Source organism: Acomys russatus, chromosome 25 (genome assembly GCF_903995435.1).
Source record: "Acomys russatus chromosome 25, mAcoRus1.1, whole genome shotgun sequence".
In the NCBI taxonomy this organism is placed as follows: domain Eukaryota; kingdom Metazoa; phylum Chordata; class Mammalia; order Rodentia; family Muridae; genus Acomys; species Acomys russatus.
In genome coordinates, this window is record NC_067161.1 from 18,459,475 (window position 1) to 18,483,234 (window position 23,760).

A 23,760-nucleotide genomic window follows, 5' to 3' on the forward strand; every position below is an offset into this window, starting at 1 on the left:
AGGCTTATTAACTCAGAAACCGGGTGGCAAAGCATAGCCTGCAGGCTGAGTCTGCCATTATCCATTCCCCAAAAACTATCACTGAGACACAGCCCTGCCTCCTTATTCACACACTGCCTTTAGCTGCTTTAATGCTCCAGAATTAAATATTTAAGACAAAGATGGCATTGTGCACAAAGTGTAAAAGACATCACAGGCCTTTATTGAAAGACTCCCCTAGCCCTTGTCAATTACAATAGTTCTCACACCTTCTGGCCTCAGGACTCCGTCACACTCCCCATTGAAGGCCTCAAAAAAAAAAAAAGTCTCCCGTGAAGATTTTTACTGACAATAGTTATCATATCAGAAATGAAACTCTAGAGAGATGGTTCCACAGTTAAGTGCACTTCCTGCTCTTCCAAAGGACACGAGTTCGCTTCCCAGCAGGCACGGTGAGTGGCTCTCAGCCCACTTCTAACTCCAGCTCCAGGATCTGACTTGCTCTTCTGGCATCCGCACACGTGTTGCATACACTCACTCATACTCACTCGCATACACATATACACACAAAAATAAATGAATCTGCTGGGTGGTGGTGGCACATGCCATTAATACCAGCACTTGGGAGCAGAGGCAGGCAGATCTCTGAGTTTGAAGCCAGCCTAGTCTAGAGTGAGTTCCAGAATAGCCTGTCTCGGAAAAAAAAAACAAAAAACAACAAAAAACAAAAAACAAAACAATCTTTAAAACAAACTCCCTCCCCCAAAACAAAAACAAAAACAAAACAAGATAATGAATCCATTTAAGTGTATTTCTGGGTGACAGGATGGTGTAGTGGGAAAATATGCTTGCAGCCAACGCTAACAACCTGAGTTCAATCCCTGAGACCCACATGCTGGAAGGAGAGAACAGACTGCTGAAGTCCTCTGAGTACATACATGCCCACTCTGGCACATGGAGACACACGTATACAGGTGCACATATGTACGAACACACACACACAAATAAATTAAAAATATTAAATAAATAGATGTCATTTAAAAAACAGAAAACTTTTAGGCCGACATGACAAAGAAACAACCAGCTATCAGCTGGTTGATCCAGAGGAAAACCACTGTCTCCAAGAGCAAGTCTCTTTGACCTTGGCCCTATCCAGAAGCTCCTGAGCAAGTAACTTTTAAACTGGGCTGTGAGAACAAGTGTCACCAGGCAAAAGTGGGGAGGGCAGCTCTCCCTTCTGTAAGTACATTTGTTCTTTGAGCCTTGCTAAGGACATTGAACTAGACTTTATTTTATTATTATTGTTATTTATTTATGAATTAACTTTTGGTTTTTTGAGACAGGGTTTCTCCTGTGTAATAGCCCTATCTGTACTGGACTCACTTTGTAGACCTGACTGGTCTCAAACTCATAAATATCTGCCTGCCTCTGCCTCCTGAGTGCTGGGATTAAAAGTGTGCACTACCATCCCTGGCTAAATTAGGATTTAACGAAGAGATGGGAATTTCTTTCTCCCATGGATGAGGACCAGCCTGGTCTACAAAGCGAGTTCCAGGACAGCCAGGGATGTTACATATAGAAACCCTGCCTCAAAACACCAAACAAAGCATCATCATCATCATCAAAGTTGAACACCACGTCTGCAACAGCATGAATCATAACTAGAAGGTAAAAGGGAACAGTGGGCCATAAAAGGGTGCACAAAAATAATGTGTTATACAGTACAAAGGAATTTGAATTGATCTTTAAAAGGATGGGAACTGCGATACAGGCTACGACAACCAGGATGAATTTTGAGGGGAGTATGCTAAGTAACACAGCCAGGCCCAGAGACAAAAGCTTTGTGAGGCCACTTAACAGAGACTCCACAGAAAAGTCAAGTTCACAGAGGCAAAGGTGGAACATAACGGGATGGAACGGTGGCTGCCATGGGCTGCGAGTGCCCCCCAGGTGGCAAGTGGACACTGCCTCTGATCATGCCTCCTGGTTCTAACCCCAGAGTGGCAGTATGGCAAGATGAAGTATGTTCTGGAGTTGGCCAGTGGAAACAGTTGTGTAACAGTTGAGAATGTCTTCAAGCTGCTCAACTGTATAATTTTAAATGGTTAAAATAGAGGCTGGAGAGAGGGCTCGGTGCTGCTCTTGCAGAGGACAGAAATTCAGTTCTCAGCACCCACATCGGGTGGCTCGCAACACCCCTAACTTCAGCTTCAGGGGATCCAATGCCCTCTGCTGGCCTCAAAGGGCACGTACAGACACATGGTGCAAACACACACACACACACACACACACACACACACACACACACACACACACACACACAAATAAATATTTAAAAATAAATAAAAATTTGCTAAAATGGGGCTGGAGAGATGGCTCAGCAGTAAGAGCATTCATTGTTCTTTCAGAGGTCCTGAGTTCAATTCCCAGCAATCACATGGTGGCTCACAACCATCTATAATGTGATCTAATGTGCACTGTATATGTAATAAATAAATCCTTAGAAAAAATAGTTAAAATGACAAACGTTCTATTACATTTTTTTTATTAAAAGATAATTTAGTCTGAGGGCTGGGGATGTAGCTCAGTTGGTAGACTACTTGCCTAGAATAGAGGAGGCACCACATGCATCACGCATGGACGTACAGGCCTGAAGTCCCAGTACTCAGGACCACAGTAGAGGCAGGAGGATCAGAAATTCAAGGTCATTTTTGGCTATGTGTAAGCCTGAGATCAGCCAGCAAACTATGAGACATGGCTTTGTTTTCAATATAATGTCAACCAGGTTTTGCTTAATGTAAACTATAAATGCTCTGTTTCTGTGTGATAAGGCCAAGGACTTTTGTTGTAAAGATGGTCAGGATCATACTGTGTACCAGTCTAATAGAAATGTAATGGGGGCTGAGTCCACTTCTGAACTCTGGGGACTGAGAAAATACTGCAAATAAATCGAATACTGTGGACTTCCCTTGGTCCACATGCAAATTCAAAGCAATGAGGAACAGCCTCAGCCTACTGACGCATTTGTCCATCTGTCCGTCCATCTATCCATCCGTCCGTCCTCAAAAAGAATTTTTCCCCCAGACAGGATCCTCAAGGCTGGTCTCAAACTTGCAGTGATCCTCTTGTCTCTGTCTCCTAAGTGCTAGAATTAGGGTATAAGCCACCAGACCAGGCTTAAACTACCTATTTATATTTTATTTTTTAAAAAATTCATCTTTTGACCAAGTTCAGGAAGAAAACCCAGTTGGCCTGGAGGGCTGGACCATGAGAACCTGCTTCCACAGAGCACAGGGGCCCATGGAAGAGTTCACACAAACAGGAGGTTTGCTCATGTCACTTGGTCATTGCTTTGTGAGATGGCCTCTGAATGAAGATGGGGACATCTGAGAGGACCTCTTCCCTCAGTTACTAGCAATGGCACTGGAGCTGTCAGCAGCACTGGCCTCTCCTCCCCAACTGTCCTGTCTCTATCTCTCCAAGGAACCAGGACAGCAGCAATACATGACAGGAGGCCCTACACACTTGCTTATTCCTACACAATTAAGAGTCTAAGAGGGCTGGAAGCAACGAGAAGGGCATGGGAGGTGGCCTGAACAGAGCATGTCTAAGGTCCATTGCCAATTACACTGCCTACTTCTGGACCCTTCTTATCCTCAGAGCAGGGTCTGTGGGATCCAGGAGTGAGGCAAGAACTTCCTCCAAGACCCAAATTCCAGCCACTGCACCCTGGAGAGTGTGAGAGTTTAGCTAATTCTCTTAGTCAAGACGCACAGAGCAAGGCTCTGTGAACAAATTCAAGAGCCAATAACCTTGAGGAGACAATGCCATGTGGGCAGGGACAGAAGCCCCAGCACTCTTGCCAACTTGCTGTGTGACTTTGAAAGCTCCTATACCTTTCTGGGACTCAGCTGCTATGTTGGCCTGGTCTGAAATGATGAGGACAAGAAAAAAAGGAAAGGTATATGTGACACCCCCCCCCCTCCCCAAATAGCACTACCACCAGCAGATGGTCACCATAGTGGCCAATGTGACTTTTTTTTTTTTACCTTTACCATCAGTTAAGGTATTAAGAAAGCTTGACTCATCCACTGCTGAGAACTCTGTTTCTCGGGGCTGTGTGATGGACACCAATCGTGGATACCAGGAACCTGGCTCTCCCACAACCATCACACAGAGGCAGCCTGTCTAGGGTGCTGGCAGCTCAGTCTGGTATCTGTTGATTGGGTCAACAGTTATTGGGTTGGGCCCATAGTAATGGCGAACCTCTCGGGTAGACTGTGCCATTGAGCTCTGAGGAAGCATTGGAAAGCCCTCTGAGTTTCATGGTCAGACAGCTACCTTCCATGTCTTTTGCCTACAGGGGGCAGGGCAGCCTGAGCACTGCAGCTACCCAAGGTGTGAACAAGTGGCAGGGTCTTATTTTTCACCTACAGCAGAAAGTCTCTCAACCCATAGCATCTTTCCCAAATCCAGACAGAAGAGCCAGGTGTGGTGACACACTCACTTATTAGGGTGCTTGCCAGCATGCATGAAGCCTTGGCTTGGATTCCCAGCACTGCATAAGCCCAGCATGCTGTGTATGCCTGTAATCCCAGCACCAGGGCGGAGAGGTAGAAGGGTCAAGAATTGAAGGTCATCTTTACTGACTACAAAGCAAGTTTGAAGCCCTGCTGGATTACATGAGACCCTTCCTCAAACACACACACACACACACACACACACACACACACACACACACACACACACACACTACTGTGTACAGTCCCCAGGAACATCTCAGTCCCCTCAGCCTCCAAAACGTAAGCATGCCTCTGGCCAGTCTCAGCTTGGGCTCTGCTGGGATCTAGTGCTCACACTATGACAAGAGGCAGAAGAAGGCAGTTTGTTTGCTGGTAGGAAGCAGTGCTCCAGTCCACCAGCCCTTCACAGGTACCCTCTCTCACTGGTGAGTGCCAAACCTTAACCAAGTCTGGAGAGGCCTGTGGAGGAATTGTGATTCAGAATTTGACTGCTCTGGCAAGAGGTCTTATCCAAAGGCCTTCGAGGTCTGTGTGATCTGGATGGAATACAAAAACGCCTTTACTCCCAGGAGACAGAGGTAAGCAGATCTCTGAGTTCAAGGCCAGCCCAGTAACAGAGCAAGTTTCAGGTAAAGAAAAGCTTAGGTCCAAGCGTAGTAGTGCATGCTTTTTTATCCCAGCACTCAGGAGACAGAGGCATGCAGATCTCTGAGTTCTAGTCAGTTCTGTCCAGGAACTTTGGTTGAGTTAGTAAGTTAGTAAGAGAGGCAGTGCAGTGGAGTTGAGTTTGTGGCAGTTCAGTATATAGAATTCACAGGCAGTTTTACTGGGAGAGATTTTACAGAGAGAGGTTGAAGAGAGAACAAGCTAGCAACAGATGAAGACAGGAGAATGAGAAGGAACCAGATGATTAGAAAGTAGTGCCAAAGTTAGTATGAGACCAAGCACAGCAATTCAGTCAGAAGCTGAGAGAAGCCAGATCGAATCAGTCATCTTGGAGAGGAGCACTGTGCCAGCCGATTGAACCACCCAACCAGAGTTCAGAAAGAGATAGACAGAGTGAAGTTATTCAGCAGGAAATCTCAAAGGTTGAAAACATTCTAGGCCTAGATTAGATTGTACAGAGGCGTGAAGCTTCCAAGACTAGGCCTAGGTTAGCATACAGAGGCAGGAAGCCTGAGATGACAATTAAATCAGGGTAATAAAAGTTACTTTTACAGAGACCCCCATGGGATGTTTCACCACTGAGTGGAGCAGCCATGAGACAGTGAAAGCTACAGGGAAGACTCTCATTAGAATGCCAATCAGCCCCACTCAAGCAGGTCAAACGTTATACCTTCTAGGGAAAAGCAGCCACACTGGACATGAGAGTGATGTCTCAAGGCATCCAAACTTGAACCAACCATATGGAAAATGCAGATGCCCAGGAACCCTGAGGTTTTATTCTACTTACCCTCACACAGTTCTGTGAGGGTGGTTAACATGGGGCATCTGGGGACCACACTCTGAGAAACCCTGCTTTGAAGGAATAGAGGGGAAAGTTATGTGTGGCTTTGACAGAAGAGTGGTTTGCTTTCTTGGGATGTTCCCAAGAGGACTTTGGGCAGATTGCTAATGACTTGTTCTTTGGTCATGTACACAGCTACACACCAACGTGAAACATTGTAGAAATGAACCGAGGAAGACTGTCAGCCTCTTGTCTGCAGACTGTCAGAGATTTCCAGGGAGGATGGGGGCGAAGGGAAGGCAGAGGCAGGGCCTGGGCTTATTATCTCAGGAATGCATGGGGCAAGGTCCTTGCTTACACTGAAACACAGTTCACAGGTGAGCACTACCGGGAAGGGCAGTGGCCCCATGTGGAATGGAAAAGCCTCTGGAGACTGGCCACACTTCCTAGCCACCTTCACGCTTGGAGAAGCAGCCCGCACTCTCTGCAGCCTCTGACTAGCTCCCTACCCTCTGGTCAGCCAGCCCAGTGTAGGAGCCACTCTGTGGGTGCCCAAGCTCAGGCCAGCGCTTGCATGCAGGGCCCTGGCTTAGCCAGCCAAAGCCTTCCTCGCCCACCTTGATGCCTCCTTCCTGCTGGTCCTTTAATCCCAGGAAACTGGCCCGTGCATTGCTGGGAACCTTGTTGCCTCCTCATCCTTGTTCCTGTCCGGAGTCTGGGAAGACTGCAATCCTGCCTCTGTCTTTCCATCCCCTCATCATACCCACCAGCCAATAACCACAATGCTCTTGTCGGGGGTGAGGGGGTCCTATCCCTGGCCCCACATTCCCCAGATCCTGAGTTTTACAGCTTGGCCACTCTAACCTTTGGCATCCAGCCACGGTGATGTGGCCTCATGGCCTTGCATTTTCTCAGCAGGTGTGAACCCCTAATCAGGTGAGCCCCATCCACCCCACCCCACCCAGCTTCAATTCCTTTACTCCATGCAGGGCTCTGAGAATGAACTGAAAAGTTCCTTTCTGATAGCGTTTATAGCTGGCTGTAAAAGTGTACTGCTCATGACACCAGAGCCATGCGGCGTAGCCCAGATCAGAGCTCACGGGAAGCTGAGGCTGCAACCAAGCAAAGTGGCCACACAACCTGGAGTATCAACACTCAGGCCCTCGCTCACATCCCAGCGTAGCTCATACCTGTCATTGAAACAACCTCACTGGTAGCAGTAAATAACGTGCAGTGAATGTGTCAATTAAATTTTTAATTAGTGCCTATGTTGATTCAGTGGGCACATATGGAAACCTCTGAGGCAGTGGTCATGGGCGCGACTAGAGCTCTCACTCCGAGGAAGGAGAGGAGAGGGCTAGGAGTCTGCCACATTGGACGGTCTGGAGTGAAACAGATGCTCAGATGCAGGAGACATCAAACCTTGTATGTTGTCATGAGCTTTAGAACAATTTGCTCTCACGGTTCTGGGAAGGTATGCCCTACAGATGCCCACTGTGGGTGACAACGCCCTAGTGGACAGCTGCTATGGTAATATGACTATATACCATGGAAATCCAGTTCAAGGCCAATCTGTTATCTTTTCAATCAACATCTCTTGTTGCTTGTGTCTGGACTGAGGGTCTGAGGTTAGCCGGAGCCTTATGCACTAGTTGGGTCTCCAGTACAGGAACACTATAGTAGCATACTAACTCCTGGTGCTTCTTAGTACTTAGAAGTAGTAAAAGGCAGGTTCATACATGGGGGTTCAGGGAGGAGAACCAGGGGAACAGCTGAAGGACCATGGTACTCAGTTGCTCCCATCTGCCCCAGGTAGGCCTGAGCTGTTTTCTTTGGCTTCCCTGGCCCCAGTCCTTACACAATTTCTCTTTTCTAGGCCCAGCCTTCAAAGGCCACCATGGCTTTGAACCAGAATGGACCTGTTTGCCATTTGTTTGTAGCCCAGGCTGGCCTCAAACTTACTATGTATATGAGATGACTTTGAACTTCTACACCTCCTGCCTTAACATCTGACTGCTGGAATTACAGGAAAGTGCCAGCTATTGTGTTCAACATATGGTGTGCTGGGAATTGAACCCAGGGCCTCATGCATGCCAGGCAAGAACTATCCCAAGTGAGCTACAGCCTTCCTGACTAGGACAGACTTTCTTGTCTCAGGTATTCTCCAGCCAGCTGAAGGAAGGGAGGCAGGAGAGGCTGGTCTCAGGGAGCCACTGTCCTGAAAGGAGGTGGGATTCCACTGGTTATAATGAGGGGCAGGGGAACCACGTAAGGGGAACATCAGAGTGTAGGCCAGGCTTTGGGACTGCCCTGACTCACATAGGCTAGAAGCAGAGGACCTGGGCTGAGAATTTGTAACTTCAGCTACTGAGTACTGGCCCTTTGAGGGTGGGGGACATTTTGTAAAATTAAAAAGAAAAAGACTCCAGCTTATCTTTAGTACAGATAATTTTCTGAATACTGAAAGCTGAACATCCACACAGTGTCTGAACTGCTCCGAAATTGCAAAGATTTGAAAATTAACACAGCATGCAAATGGAAAGTTCCACCGCACAGATCCATGTCACATGAGCAAAATTACTGATAATATGTGAAATAACCACCAGCTTGTACATACAGGGTGTCCATGGAACACTGTGAACACCATGTTTTGACCCGGCCCCTACCCCCAAGATGCTGCCTGATGTACAGGCAAACATTCCCAACCCTTTCATGATCTGGTTGCAAGCATTTACATTTCACACAGAGCCTTCAAGCTGGCTAAAGTTGGGAATACTACTTGTTGCCAATACTGTGCCATGAACTCATGGCTGTGATAAGAAAAGGTGGCTAAAGAGGTGAAGAGGAGGTCAATATACATGGGCCTTATTTAAACTAAAGGAAAAAAAAAACCTCACTTTTCCATTTACATATCTTTCCAACTTTGCACTCTGACCTGTGGTGACACTGACATGGCATGTTATTTTTTAATTCACTACCCTTCTATGTTCTCACAGTCTGCTATCATTTTGTTTGTGATCTGCCACTGTCTGTGAGTGCCAGTAGGATGTTGTTTCTGCCCACGGTTGTACCCATTCTTAGCACAATGTCCATCAGGAATCACACATACAAAGCTCATGGGATTCTCTTTCTTTCTTTCTTTCTTTCTTTCTTTTTCTTTCTTCTCAAGGCAGTGTTTCATGAGGTTGCCCAGGCTCAAACTTGTGATCCTCCTGTCTCAGCCTCCCAAGAGCTGGGATTATAGGTATGTGCCACCACACTTGGCTTAGAATTCTTAGTTTCAATTCTACCCAGTGTCTACAAGAGGGAAGCGATCCGAGCGTGGCTAGATCAACTTCCTGCTCAGCAAACCTAAGTCTGAGCTGACCCACTTGACTTCCAGTGAATTCAGAACAAACATCCTGAAGGATGTTCCAGTGGCTGACCAAAAATGCTCCAGACCAAGCCCACAGGCTATCCAGGCCTGGGTATCACAGGGAGACTTGGTTCTTGCCAAGCAGGGACTGGAGCCAAATCACCTGACTGAACGCCATTAAGCAGAACAGGGTCTCTAAGAGGGAGGAAGAAGACTACAAGACTACACTGTGGATAGGACCTTTGGCCAAGGAAACCATTACCTGGAGGAATGCTGACAACCCAAGTGGTCTCAGAGGAGTTCACCAACCATGTAAACTGAGAGGCACAGCTGCTAACACAGGAGTAGAGCAAGCAGAAAGCCCTAAGTAGCCTCAAGTAGCCGTGACCTGGTCACAGTAAGCTAAGGGAGCTGCGGTTGAGATGGCCCGACCAACTCAGCATGGCTCCCCTAAAGACTTAGGCTGGCCCGACCTACAGAATGGTGAGGAACGTGAAGGGGGAGAGGGTACATCACGTGACAAGTTTGCCACTTGGTAGCTTTGCAAGCACAGGCAAGTTTTCAATTCCCCATGGCAAGAGTTTTCCTCTCAGCATTGGACGAAGCTCACAGCTTCTCTTTTTTTTTTTAAAGATTTATTTATTTATTTTATGTATAAGTGCTCTATCTGCGTATACACCTACAGGCCAGAAAAAGGCATCAAATTACATTATAGATGGCTGTGAGCCACCATGGGGTTGCTGAGCATTAAACTCAGTACCCTCTGGAAGAACAGTCAGTGCTCTTAACCACTGAGCCATCTCTCCAGCCCCTAATCTCAAGTCTTAGTCAGCATTAGACAGTATCAGTTCTGGTCAACAAGCTATGATGCAGAGAGGGGGCACACTGGCACCCACTCTTAAAGGGGCTGGTGGATGCAGGTGCAAGGGTGGGATCAGGAGATAGTCCTCCAGGTGGAAAGGAAGCTGAGGCTAGCCTCCGGGGCTGACAGCATGAAGCGGCTTAGACCAATTTATTTAAAAGTATCATGGGCGCAATGGGAGGGGAAGACTTTTCTTATGCAGACAAGGAGCGTTTGATACTTCACATGTCAGCAATACCAAGATAGGCAGGAAAGAGGGAAAACCTCTGAAAAGCAAACTACCTGATATCCTCTAGGTACGTTTTCTTCACCTCTTGCCACTACTGTTTTAACACTTCCTGAGTCACCTCAGTTTTTCCAGGGAGAACTGTATAATGATATGTTTTGAGATGATGTTCACGTGGGTGCCCTTGATGCCCTGTTTCCACATAATCCCATTTAAGCCAAGCCAGAAAACAGCTACCGAGCTATATCTATGATTCCCCAATCTGTTTGCACCCCAGAGTCACCCGGGGAGTTTTCTATTCTCTTTTTCCTTTTGAGGCGGGGTCCTGTCATGTACCACAGGCTGAAGTGGAACTCTCTCGAGTGATGGCAAACTCCCCACCCCCCTTCCTCTACTTCCTGGGTCAGCAGTTCTCAACATGCGGGTTGAGGCCCCCCTTGGGAGGGTGTGTGTGGTGTGTGTGTGTGTGTGTGTGTGTGTGTGTGTGTGTGAGAATGACCCTTTCAGAGGGGTCACCTAAGACCATCGGGAAACACAGATGTCTGTATTATGACTCAGAGCAGCAGCAAAATTACAGTTATGAAGTAGCAAAGAGAGTAATGTTATGGTTGAGGGTCCCCACGATATGAGGGACTGCGTTAAAGGGTCGCAGGGTTAGGAAGGCTGAGGACCATTGCCCTAGGGCCCTTCTGATTGCTTGCTGGTCCGTGCTCTAGACGGTAACCCCGAGGAAGGCAACCACTTCTGCAGTCACAGTCACTGCTGATTCACCGGTGCGGAACGCGGGCTGGCATATTCCAGGCACGCCATGCAATAAATATTTGTTAAATGACTGGATGCATCCAGATGAGAAAGAAATGGACTCAAAGGGCTGCTATTCGCATAGTTCCGTGACTGCTATGTCGCTCACCAGTCTACAGTAAGCGCCCGTGCACCGGAGACTTTGGATTTCACAACTTACTTCCCCAGCACTAAAAACCAGCTCACCACAGCAAGCTCCCAGTAACAAGCCATGGTGAGCACAAAGGTCTCCAGTTTCCAAATTCAGATCCATCCCACCAGCGTGGCGTTGTCTATTTTCCTCACTCGGGGAAAGGAATTTGAGAGAACCAAGTCCCGGGTCATAATGCAACTATCTGTTTAACCATTGGCTAGTCTTCCCTAACCAAGGGTCCACCCCACCGCAGTGGGACTTTGCTCCGATCCCCAGCACCACGGGCACTTCATAAATACCTGTGGAGTGAATGGCCAACACCTACCTGGCTGGGTGGGACTGATAAGTGCCAGGGCCCTTCTGCACCTCCCGCTTGCCAAAAATCCCTAGATTCCACAGCAACTAGAGGGAAAGAGACGGAGGGAAGCGATCTGCTAACAAAGCATTACGAGAGAATGTTCCTACATCAGTCTTCTGAGCTCAGCGATGACAAGCACAGTTCATTATCCATGCTACACACACACACACACACACACACACACACACACACACACACACACACACACGGTCCCCGGTGCCAGCTCACCCGCAAGTCACTCCACTCAAGAAATTCCAATGAAGGGCTTGCCTCTGATAAGACCCAGGAGGAAAAGTTTATTGATTTATTTATATAACGAGCACTGCCAAGATGGTTGGCAAAGCAGTAACGTCAGTGTGGCTCAGGTGAGCTATGGCCATTGAGACGCTTTAGCTGGAAAGGAGGAAACAGCAGGGTTAGCTCCTCTCCTAGAACAGGTGGGTGAGTTAGTCTACCTAGTGCAGGCTTGACTTGTACAGCATGATAGTAGACAGAGTGCTGTGATCTTACACACTGTTGTCAGCTCATCACCCCCAAACAGGTTTCTGGGGTAAGTACTGTGTATTTTTACATCTCCCTATTTTACAGTTGAGGAGGAGTTGGTTCAATGTCATTTGCTAGTGGCAAGAGCGTCAGATTTTTACATAGTGTCCTCCAGTGATTTTTATGAAGTGCAGGGAACGGTGGGTTGGGTTGTGCTTTTGGTAAGATACAACCGTGCTTGTCTTTTTCTCTATAGTGACAAAGCATATGCACTGACAGTTCTGTGTATTTCTTTTGCTGTATTTACTAAGGTCCCTTTTCTTTGCCTTTCCTGTTTCTCAGAACTCAAAAAACTGCAGGGGTAGAAAGGAGCAAGGCTTTGAAATCTTAACCCCCTTGCACCTGCATGACCTGGGATTTGTTGCTTGACATCTTCCTACCTCAGTTTCCCTGCTTGCAAAATGCCAGGAACTGTGGTGCACAATAGGGCCCCGCCCATCACAGATGCTGGGTAGACATCGCTAAAAGTTACCATTTTTTCTTGAATACCACTATCCTCCCATAACAGTTATGGCTCTCAGTACTGTTTTCCTGACACAAAGGCAAGACACACAGTCATGAACAATTCCTGGAGTGCACAGTGAGATGTTCAGGGAGCTTGATAAAGCAACCATAGAGGCAGAGTGCGAGGGCTGTTTTTGATCATCTCATCTGAACAGGACACCTGATGCCTGTATCTTGACATTTTATCCCTCCAAGGCAGTTGCCAGTCGGTGAATCCCAGGGATACCCCAATGATGGCCCAGGGACAGAGGAAGCCAAGGTGTTGGGGGGGGGGGGGGGGGGGGGTGGGGTAGGGAGACAGGGCGGGACAGCAGCAGGCAGCTGACTGGGGAAATTCAGCAGCTGCTGCTGGCCTGGTGTCCCTGCTGCCAGCAAGTGATGAATGGAGGACTAAGAAAAAGAAACAGCCAACAAAGGTGTCCCTAATCTTGATGCAGCTTCATTTCCCCCCCTCCCTGGCTGACCATTGAGTGAGAATTTAAGCCTCAGCCCCTTTTCTTTGGCAGACATTTGAAACTGAAAGATCCCGTTTCTTCCCAACTGGGAGATGTCATGGGTAGAAGCATCTAGGAGGCACTGGGAGGGGGGGTTGAGGGGAGCACATGACCCCATACACTTGTCCCTTTTTGTTCCCTCCCTGTCATTTTCTCTACCCATCTACTCTTCCCAGACCAGCATTTTCATAGAATGTGCTCCTTGCCCAACCACAATGAATGCCTATCCTGCCCTCCTATCCCATTGTATTTTGTTAAGAGGTTTCCCACCTAAGAGCTAGAGGCTTGAATGGATTATATACATATGTAATGACAATGTGTTAATTGTTATATATGTAATTAATTAATTAAAGGTTAATGATAAAAATCTTAGTTTTTCTCTCCCACTGTCACATTCTGAAAGAGGGATTCAAGACTGGGAGAGGCACAGCATGGCCTTCCCATGTGGATTTGGCATCGGTCCCCTCTCGGTCCTATGCAGGTGGAAGTGCTCCCTCAATAAAGGAAGTTGATTCCACTTATCTGGGCTCCTTGCTGATGGGGGGCAGGAGGGGCAGTAAGGAGCTGAGAAGCACTTGACACTATATGGATACCCAACGGCCACTAAGTTAGCATTCCCTAAAAATGCCATCAAATTGTGGCCATGACTCTCCGTGGGGCAACACGATGGCCAACCCCTGCTCTCGCATAATCAAAACTGTCTCTCCTTTTGTGCACCTGCACATGACATGCCAGCCTTCCTGGTAACTCAGGCAACTTGATTCTCTCCCTTCAAAAGGGCAGTGTTTCTCTCACGGCTACCTGGGACCCTAGGGGATTGGAAAATCAGGTCAGTTTGGCTAAGCCCTCTCCTAGAAAGGGGCGGGGGCTGGGGACAGAGAGGAGATGCCTCCTCTGTTACTCCCTGGCTGGTAGGAGATTTGCCCAAGCAACTTGGACAGGACCCTGACCTCGCTGTACAACTCTGCATCTTCCAGAGTCTCTGCCTCCTTCTGTGGTCTCTCATCCTCTTGGCTTCTGTGCTCGGAACATAGAAGAGATCCTAAAGAGTCTCCTAAGCTGTCGCAGGGGCCCACTGGCTACTCAGGTCAAGGGACTTTAGTGGCATCTCCCCTAAGATCAGTGTCAGATATATATTCATTCCTAGAGCATGCGGTAATGCAAGCCTAACTTGTCAAAGGGCTCATTGTGGGCCTGACATAGGTGATCAAGCCGGAGCAGACTACTGCTAATAGATAGGGGTATTGATTGAGAGGTCCACCTTGCAGAGGATTAATTTCTACTTAACTAACTTTCCCCATCTGAAGACAGAAGGGTAGTACAGATATTGAAAGGATTAGATGAGATTCTAATACAAACGCCAGCCCTATAGAGCAGCTCAGAATGACAATTCAACATACGGAATCACTTATTATATTGTTTTACACATTTTTGGGCTTCCAACCCTCTTGTTTCTTCTTGTTTATGTCAAGTGTTATTTTTATTTTTTATTTTTTTTTATTATTTTTTGGCTTTTTGAGACAGGGTTTCTCTGTGTAGCCTTGTCAAGTATTGGTTTGTAACACAACTATTTCTTACAATTGACACATGATGTTCCCTTGCATTGTAGGTGTTCACAGAATATTAGGGGCGCCATGCTATTATATAGCCCAGGCTAGCCTGAAACTTATTATTCTTTTGCCTCAGCTTCCTGAATGCTGGGGTTACGGGGGAGGGGGGCAGTTATTTATCACATCTGGATAAATTCAAGCCTGGTGGAAGAGCTCTCAACTTGCATACAGGTTAAATTAGTGTTGCAAGTGTATATGTAATGGGACATTAGGATCGTAAGCATGGAACATACACAGCTTTGGGCAAACTCCCCAGCCAGCCTGTGACACTCTCGCCTAAGCAAGCACATCACAATGTAAACTTCGTCCTACTTACAACAGACAACAGTCAAACAGTGGCCCTTAAGTCCATTGTAAGCAATAAAAAAAGTAATTCTCACTCGACCACTAGCATTTTCACCGTCCCACGTATCACAAATTCCTGTAGCCCTACACACAAATGGCTTGACACGAATTAAACTTGCTTGTTTGGCACAGACAGAAATAATCATGAAGAACAACAGCTCAGCAAAAGACCACAGGTTAGGAGAACCTGGAGCGGGTACCTAAGGGGAAGAAGAGAGGCGCCCTTTACTAAAACTGATGTGCTGTGTGACCTTGGGCGAGTCACTTGTCTGAGTTTCATCAGGGAAATCAGGAGCCCAGATTACATCATCAGAAAGACACATTCCGACTGCACAGGTGGGTGGAGAATCAGCCAGTGGTTGACTTAGGTGCCTCACAGGTACTTTTCCTAGTAAAGCTTGGAAGAACTGACATTCTCCAGGGCTCCCTGCATGCCAGGCTCCATGGTGGCCGGCCATCCTACCTCTTCAAATCACACAGCCTCCTTTGGTGGTTTATGTGTAAGTTCTCATGCAAAAACAAACAGGCAAAACCAAGGGCCAGAGAGGATATGTCCACTAGCCAAGGTCACTAGAGGACAAGTGGGAGGTCTAAGATGCCAGGAATGAAAGGCTTATGCCTCTTTCCATCATCCACACTTGCCCCCTGGTTGACTGTGGCCACATTAGAATGGTCACAGGTAAGTGAAACCATTTCTGGCTTAGTTCCATTTCTCAAGGCCAAATTCTTGCTGCAGCGGAGCAGAGGTCCTGAGTCAGCAACTCAGTTGGCTGGAGGCTAAAAGGTGCAGTCCTTAGAAATGTGAGCCCCAGGCCCAGCGGTGGTGGCTCACGTCTTTAATACCAGCACTCAGGAGGCAGAGGCAGGCAGATCTCTGTGAGTTCGAGGCTAGCCTGGTCTACAAAGTGAGTCCAGGACAGCCAAGGCTAACACAGAGAAACCTTGTTTTGAAAAACAAAAACAAAAAAAGAAAAAGAAAAAAAGAAAAGAAAAGAAATATGAGCCCCACCCCAACACCACTAGATAGATGATGATAGATAGACAGACAGACAGATAGATAGGAAGGGCGGAGAGGTGGCTCAGAGGTTTAGAGCACTGGCTGTTCTTCCAGAGGACCTGGGTTCAATTCCCAGTACACACATAGCAGCTCACAACTGTTTGTAACTAAAGTTCCAGGGGAGCCAACACCCTCACACACACATACATGCAAGCAACACACTAATGCACATAAAATATGAATAAATAAATAAATAAATAAGAAATGCAGGTTCTACCTAGATTCAGCCTAACATTCCTATAGGTTTGCAAACGTTGGGTGACCCTACCTGGGGCAATGGCTCAGTGGGAGAGCATTTGCTTGGCAAGTCTGAGGCCCGAGGTTCGATCCCCAATGCTATTAAAAGTAATGTTAATACAGTTGTGTGGCTTTGCTGCATTTAGTCTTCCAGAACCGTAGATAACTAAGTCTCAGGTCCGATGGGAGGATTTACAGAACTAGCAACCCATGGAAAGCTCTCTCTCAGTTCAACCATTATCTGCTCTCCACCAAAACGAAGGGCTTAGAGAGGTTGACAAGCAGTTTGCAAGTTTGTCTATGGCAGGAGTGATGAGCCTGGAGTTCACCTTGTTTGCACTTGGGAAAGAGTCTTGCTCTTCCACCAGATTGACACGGCCTAGAAGGCAAGGACCCTCAACTACTGTAGACTCAAGCTCCTATAACAAATAATATTTCCGAAGTAATAAATAGGTTGACAAACACTGGCTGTTTGGTGATGGTGGGAGAGATAGCTGGGTCCTGAGCTAAGTGGGTCTCCAGGGCATGTTACTGGAACTCAGAAAATGCTCAGAGTTCTCAGGGAGTTCCTGCAAGGTCTGAACACAAAGCTCAGGAGGAGGCTTCAGGAATCTTCTCTGAAGAGCCAGTGCCCATGATCCATTCTTCCTCAGCCAACAATTGGTGCATTTGTTTTTACATACCATGAAGCTGAACACAGGCAGGAGCCTGGTCCTTTGCTGGCAGCTTCCAGAAGCAAAAGGTACTCAGCGATAACGGGGTGTTCAAGGTATGACCTACAGCACCCGGTTCCCTAGGGACCTGTCCCTCCCCTGACTGGCTTTGACTTGGGTAAAGCCTAAGTGCTACCGCAGCCTTTGGCCCAGTGGGCAGGGTCCAAGCTGCCCACTGGACCCTCTCCTGTTGTTGGGACAACCGTCCTCAGGAATTCCAGCCTCCCGGTCTTTGCTGGGTGAAAAGGGGAGAGAGTTGGCAAAGCTGGCTGCTTGGCTGCTCGTCCACCCCCCTGGTGAAAGGGAGAGCTGAAAACTGGATTCTCTACCCCCAGCAGCTCCATGGACAGCACACAAAACAGCTTAGTCCCAGGGGGCGGAATGTGCCAAGACATTCTTTAGGGTTGGTAACCAGAGACACTATTTTGTCCTTGGTGGCTGAGAAATCCCTTTTCCAACTGAAGGACCATTTGACTTACTTCTTTGAAATTCAGGGGAATGGGCGGGCATGGCTGTGATGAGCACTCAGATACACACACTCTTAAGGAGTGGAATTTTCTTAAACTGTTTTTTTTTTTTTTTTCTTTCATTTGTTTGTTTCACACCATTAACTAGTGGTAGAGATGTAACTAACTACTCTGGGAGAATTTACCTTTCCTTTTTAACCCCTCACAAAAAAAAAAAAAAAAAAAAAAAAAAAAATTCAACTCTTTTCAGCTTTGTTAAACTGCCCCCTGCTTACGCTCCTAGGCTATCCTTATCACAGCCCCTTCTCTCTCATAATCAGCGGGGGAGAGGAAAGAAGGAAAGTTGAAATAGCACTGGGAGCCCAGTGGAGAGCTTAGCCAACTGTTCCCATGACCCACGGAGCACTCAAGCCTCACAGACGTTAAACAGTGAGCCCACGCCTACACAGGCAGGGCTAAAAGGCGGAACCCCTAGCTGGGTATACAAGACAGATGGAGAAGGCAACGTCCTCTGCGAAGCTCCATCCGAAAACTCTCAAAGTGGTCCTCAAGAGTGATCCCCATCCCTGACTCCAAGCTCAGAGGCCCCGTCGAAACCCAGTGCGGGTGGGATGAGCAAGAGGGACAAAAAATAAAGAATGTGAGTGGCCCCACCAAGCATTGTCATGGCGGTGACCTCTCACTAAGCCAACCCACCTAAAAACAGAGGTTGCTTGGCCCTGGCCTGGTGGGGAACATGAGACATAGTATCTTATCAAAGTAGAATTTTATTTTATTTTTTAAAAGAGTCTTTTCTATGAATGGCAATCGATATTAACAGTTTCCCATGTGTGAAAATGACACCAAACGTTTTGACGGAAAGGCAAGTATTAAGCAACAGTTCAGGTAGATAGACCAAAAAGTTATGAATGTGGTACACTACTCTACATCCTGGGATATTCTCTTCTGGTCAAATCAGTTTTTGGACACTATCCACTTACCCTCTCCCAAGGGCACCGGATTACTGGTATTTTTGAGAGGTTTTCTTCTATGCAGTATTATTCCCTCAGATGCATAATCATCAAGGCTGGAAGGGTAGTCCTCACCCAGGAACATGATGTCCTCCTGCTAGGAGGACACTGGCCTCAGCTGCAGACATGTATAATGTGGGACACATGAGGCTGAAGTTGTTTGTTCTAAGGGAAAGAGAAGGTGAAGGGGGTGGCTAAGCTCACCTACACAGTTATAGGCCCTCCCCCCCGGGCTACCTTGCTCTGAGAGGCAGGGGGGAGAATGAGACAAGATTACAGGTTATGAAGTCAGAGCCCAATGGCAATGTAGTGAAGTGGGAGGAGCAAAACTGAGAGCAAGCCACGCCCCTCGGTTTCACATTTTCTGTTATATTTAAAAATGGGAAAATGGGGTGGGGGTGTGGGGGGTGGGCTGGAGAGATGGCTCAGCGGTTAAGAGCACTGGCTCCTCTTCCAGGGGTCCTGAGTTCAATTCCCAGCAACCACATGGTGGCTCACAACCATCTGTAATGGAATCTGATTCCCTCTTCTGGTGTATGCAAAAACAGAGCACTCATATACATAAAAAACAAATAATAAAAAAATGGGAAAACGGGCTGGGTGCAGTGGTAAGCACTTTTAATTCCAGCTCTCTGATGGAAGAGGCAGGGAGATCTCGAGTTCCAGGCCAGGCAAGGCTACACGGCAAGATCTCATCAAAAATAAATAATGAGCAAACAAATAAATAAATGAGGGAAAATGAGAGTTGGTGAGATGGCTCCATCGGTAAAGGCAGTGGCCCTGAGCCACTTGAGTGTGGTTACTGGTGGAAGGAGCAAATCAACTCTTACACATTCGCCACTGGTCTCTACATGCACACACATACATGTTATTAAACACATGATGGTGGAGGGCTGGGGGTGGGGGGGAGGCACTTGAGGAAGGTTGGGCTTGCATTTTCTAACTGGTTTCCTATCAGACTTGTTTGTTGAGACAGGGCCTCACTATGCAGCCCTGGCTAGCCTGTCTTTCCCTCAGCTGAGTCCCTGTTGTTTTTCCTTCCTGTCAGAGCAAACCATTCATCAGACAGAAAGGGAAACCGAGGCCAAAAGATTAGAGCAGCCTGCCTAGCATGCCATAGCATTTTTTCTCTTCCAAATTACATGAAGAAGACTAGTGCTGAGCAAAGGGTTTTCATTCATGAAGTGACGAATGGATGGATGGATAAATGTACTCAAGAGAAATTGAACTAATTGATTTCTGCTTTTTTCTTTTCTTTTCTTTTCTTTTTCTTTAACCCCCATCTTGCTATACACTTTATTCTGGACTTCTCAGATGCCCCTTATCTGAACCCCATAAGATGAAGGGTCCAACAAATTCACCTAGCACCTAACTCCCAAGGTCACAGACCAGTTGAAAATTCAACATTCCTGGGACACTCTGACCACACACCGTAACAGCAAAGGACGTCTCCCCTCCTCCCCGGGGCACACATTGGCCAGGTGTAAGTAGATGAAAGAGGAAAAGAGTCTGGAATGTTAAGACTCTACCTGCCTCGGTAAAAGCAAGTACGACACCCTGTGAGGTGCCCACCAAGGTCAAGACTAGCTCTGGCCCCAGAAGGAAGAAAGAGAGGAGAGAAGTCTACAGGCAGAGCTTTGCCAGAGGCCTCTCACTTCTCTCAGCATCCTAACAGCTTTTTAACTTGCTGTGAGATTCCTGGAGAACCAGTCTCCCTCTTTTGCCCTCCCCCGCTCTCTCTTTCCCCTCCCACCTCCAGCTTCCCCAGACTCGCTCCAAAGCTTTTCACAGCAGCCAAAGAAGCACCTGTCAAAAAGCTGCTTTCCCTTCGCCAAGCTGAATGTCCTTCCTCCAGTAGTCTCCCAGCGACCCGTAGGCTCCCTACCACCTCTCCATGCCAAAACCACCCTCCCAGCCAACGGAGTCCCCAGGGAAGATTCACTTCACCTGGCTAGGTCTTTGCCTTCACCTTGGTCAGACTTCTCTTTCTAAAAGGCAGGGACCCCGCTAGAGCTTAAGGTCAAAACTCTGGGCAGGTGCCACTGGGGCCTAAGTCCTTCACCTGAGGCTGGCTGCGGGCCGCTCGCTTGGCGTCCTCCCCCGCCCCCCCCCGCCCCCCCCCCCCCGTTGCAGCTTTTAGGGCAGGAGTGGAGTTCAACAAGGGGTGAGGGTGTGGAGAGGGGCAAACTAGGACCTAGTAAGAGGCATGCAGAGTTCCCCTGCACACCAAGGACAGGTGCGGCGCAGGCGCGGTGCCGGGTCCAGGTCAGAGCTCCCCAGGTCCTACCTGTCCCGAGGGTCGATCCAGCTGGTGGTGCGGTTCCTGTGGTCTATGTAGTAGACCTTGCCGTCGAAGTCGCGCGCCTCCTCCCAGCCCTCCGGCAGGGGCAACTCCGGCCGGGGCATCTTCCCGAGCACGGCCCGCGCTCCCCCATGCAGCTCGCGGCCGCCACGGGGCTCAGCGGCTCGGGCCGGCCGCTTTGGGTCCAGGCAGCCGCCGAGGTAGCATGATCGGGGGGTGGCGCCCGCGGATCGGGGGCCCTATCGGGGTCCGGCCAGAGTGGCGCCGCTGTCCATGCGGCCCTGCGGCCCCAGCCCCGCGCCGCCCGCCTCTCACGCTGCCATGTGGTGCGCCCGCCGCGGCGCCCAGCCGGCCCGAGTGTGCGGCCAGCCGGCCGGGAGAGCGGCCCGAGCCGCCGCCTGCCGCCTGTCTCGGCCGCCGCGCGCTGCGCTCCACGCCGCCGCCTCTCACAGCAACTGCCGGTCCCCTGCCGCGCTCCCCGAGACTTCTGCCTCCGCCAGGTGTGGCTCTGGCAGTGCAGGTAACTGCGCTGCCCCGGAAACCGGAGGCGGAGCGCGGGGCTCCGGGGTTCCCGGGTCTCCTCCCCGCGCCCAGCGCGGCGAGGGCGGGTCCTAGAGCCCGAGACGCGCCCCCTCGTGGGACAGTCCTGATCACTGACCACCCCTGCTTAGCCCCGGGAGGCTAGGCTCTCTTTACAGGTTCTTGGTATACGTGTCCCCAAATATTGACACACCCTATTTTCTATGATACAGAATCAGGAGTCAGGCAAGAAGTGGTTAAGTGAAAACATTCTTGCAAATCGGCGAACATAAGTTTTCCCAGATCTGTAGTCCCTTCCCCCAGCACTCACACCATCTGTCTCGCTCCTATTCAATTCTTCCCACGTTGTTTCAACCCTCCCCTCCGTAATTTGCAAATGTAGCCGGCTTTCCTTAGGGTCCCTAAAATTAGGAACGCTATGATCTGCTTCCTTAGAGGACTTCCAGCGAGTACCAGGGGAGTTGAGGGAAGGACAAATTTTGCCAGTCATAGTGAAGTGCACCTGTCTCTTAACTACTCAAGAGGCTGAGGCAGGAGGATTGCTTGGATCCAAAAAGTTCCAGGCCAAGTCAACACGGAGGAAAAAAAAAAAAAGAAAAGAAAAGAAAGAAAGGAAAGAGGAAAAAACAAAACAGTAGAGCCTATCGCAAGAATAAATACATGTCTTGAGAAACTGAAAACAGTGAATTAAATTTTAAAAAGAAGATGGCTTTGCCATGTCTGTTTCCTCTTAGGTCTGGTGCGAACTTAAGTAGGCCTGAGGCAGGAACCTGAACAGGAAAAATGAAGTCCGGTGCCTTGTCAGAATCCCTTGGTTTGGGGAGTAGCCAGTCAATTCCCCTTTCTGTGTGGGACTCTCTGTTTGGGCTTCACCTCCTTTTGATAGACAAGGCCTTTGGGGGGGGGGGCTCCCTACACCTAACTGCCCGGAGGACTGACCTAGGTGATTAGTGTGGAGGTCCACACCACCCGAAAGATGGGGTTCTCCCTTCCTCTGCACTGCCTCCCACAGCCAAAGCCCTCACTATTCTAAATACTTCTGGAGTGTTTGCTTGTTTCTGTGCTGTCCAGAACAAACCCAAGGTGTCACACTTGCCAGGCAGGCACCCTATCACTGAACTGTTCACCTCCCCCACCCCACCCCACACCTCCCACCCCCGCAGCAAACCATTCCATTTGTTTTGAGGTTTTTGTTTTTGAGATATATTGCTCTGGCTGTCCGGGAACTCACTATGCATGTAGATCAAGCTGGCTTTGAACTATGCTTATCTTCCCTTCCCCTTTGCCTCCCAAGTGTTGGAGACACTTGCAACATTCCCAATTGTTGACCGGAGTGGCAACTCCAAAGTAAAGCTGACCTGGGGCTCTTGCTTCCGAGTACGTACTATCTCAGTTCATCTTCTCGACAGAGCATTGGAACAGGATGGTGGCTTTCTATACTCAGAGGAAACTGCGACCTCAACATAGCCAGGGACAGGACTAAGAAGGGACACTAGCATCCCAGCACCAGTGAGACTACTGGTCAACCACTCATCCTTCGCTATACTTTTATTTGAAATATTTTTTTTCAGAGTCTTGCTATGTAGCCCAAGGTAACCTTGAAAATCACCATCCTGCTGCCCTCTCCTTCTGAGGAAAGAAAAAAAAATTTAACAACTTTGAGTCCTTCCAACTGGTTGGGTAGAGTACAATGAAGTGAGAAAAATAAGGGCTTAAGATAAGCCTTCACCCCAGGAATCTCATGGGGGGGGAGTGTCCACTTGGCTGATGACCAGCACTTTTATATGCATTGGTGTTTTGTGTGTGTGTGTGTGTGTGTGTGTGTGTGTGTGTGTGTGTGTGTGTGTGTAGGGGTTGGATCCCTCCAGGAACTGGAGTAATAGACAGGTGTGAGCCATGTGGGTGCTGAGGATTGAACTTGGGTCCTCTTGGAGAGCAGCCAGTGCTCTTAACTGCTGAGCCATCTCACCAGCCCTGCTCAGCACACTTTTATATAAAGTGTGGGTCAACTGAACTGATTTTTGCTAAAAACAAACAAACAAACATCATGTCCTTTCCTTTCTGAAAAGTATGCATGGCTGCTTAAGACAAGCTTAGTTGGTGTGTGTGTGTGTGTGTGTGTGTGTGTGTGTGTGTGTGTGTCTGTGTGTCTGTGATTTCCCAAGCTTACCCAATGGATGTGTTGTATGCCAGATGCCCACAGCCTGGCCTTTTCCATGTGGCTTGCTACTCTGCACTATTGGGAGCAGGAATT

General features: G+C 48.4%; 1 protein-coding gene across 1 annotated transcript in view; it reads right to left on the minus strand.

Moving 5' to 3' along the window:
* Wwc1 (WW and C2 domain containing 1) overlaps window positions 1-21,284 on the minus strand; it is a 147,045-nt gene extending 125,761 nt beyond the window's left edge. The window contains exon 1 of the mRNA XM_051168253.1: window positions 20,952-21,284. Coding sequence (XP_051024210.1) covers window positions 20,952-21,070 — 119 coding nt within the window. The 5' untranslated portion in view covers window positions 21,071-21,284. The remainder of the gene's footprint in view (window positions 1-20,951) is intronic.
* Window positions 21,285-23,760: the final 2,476 nt, after the last annotated feature.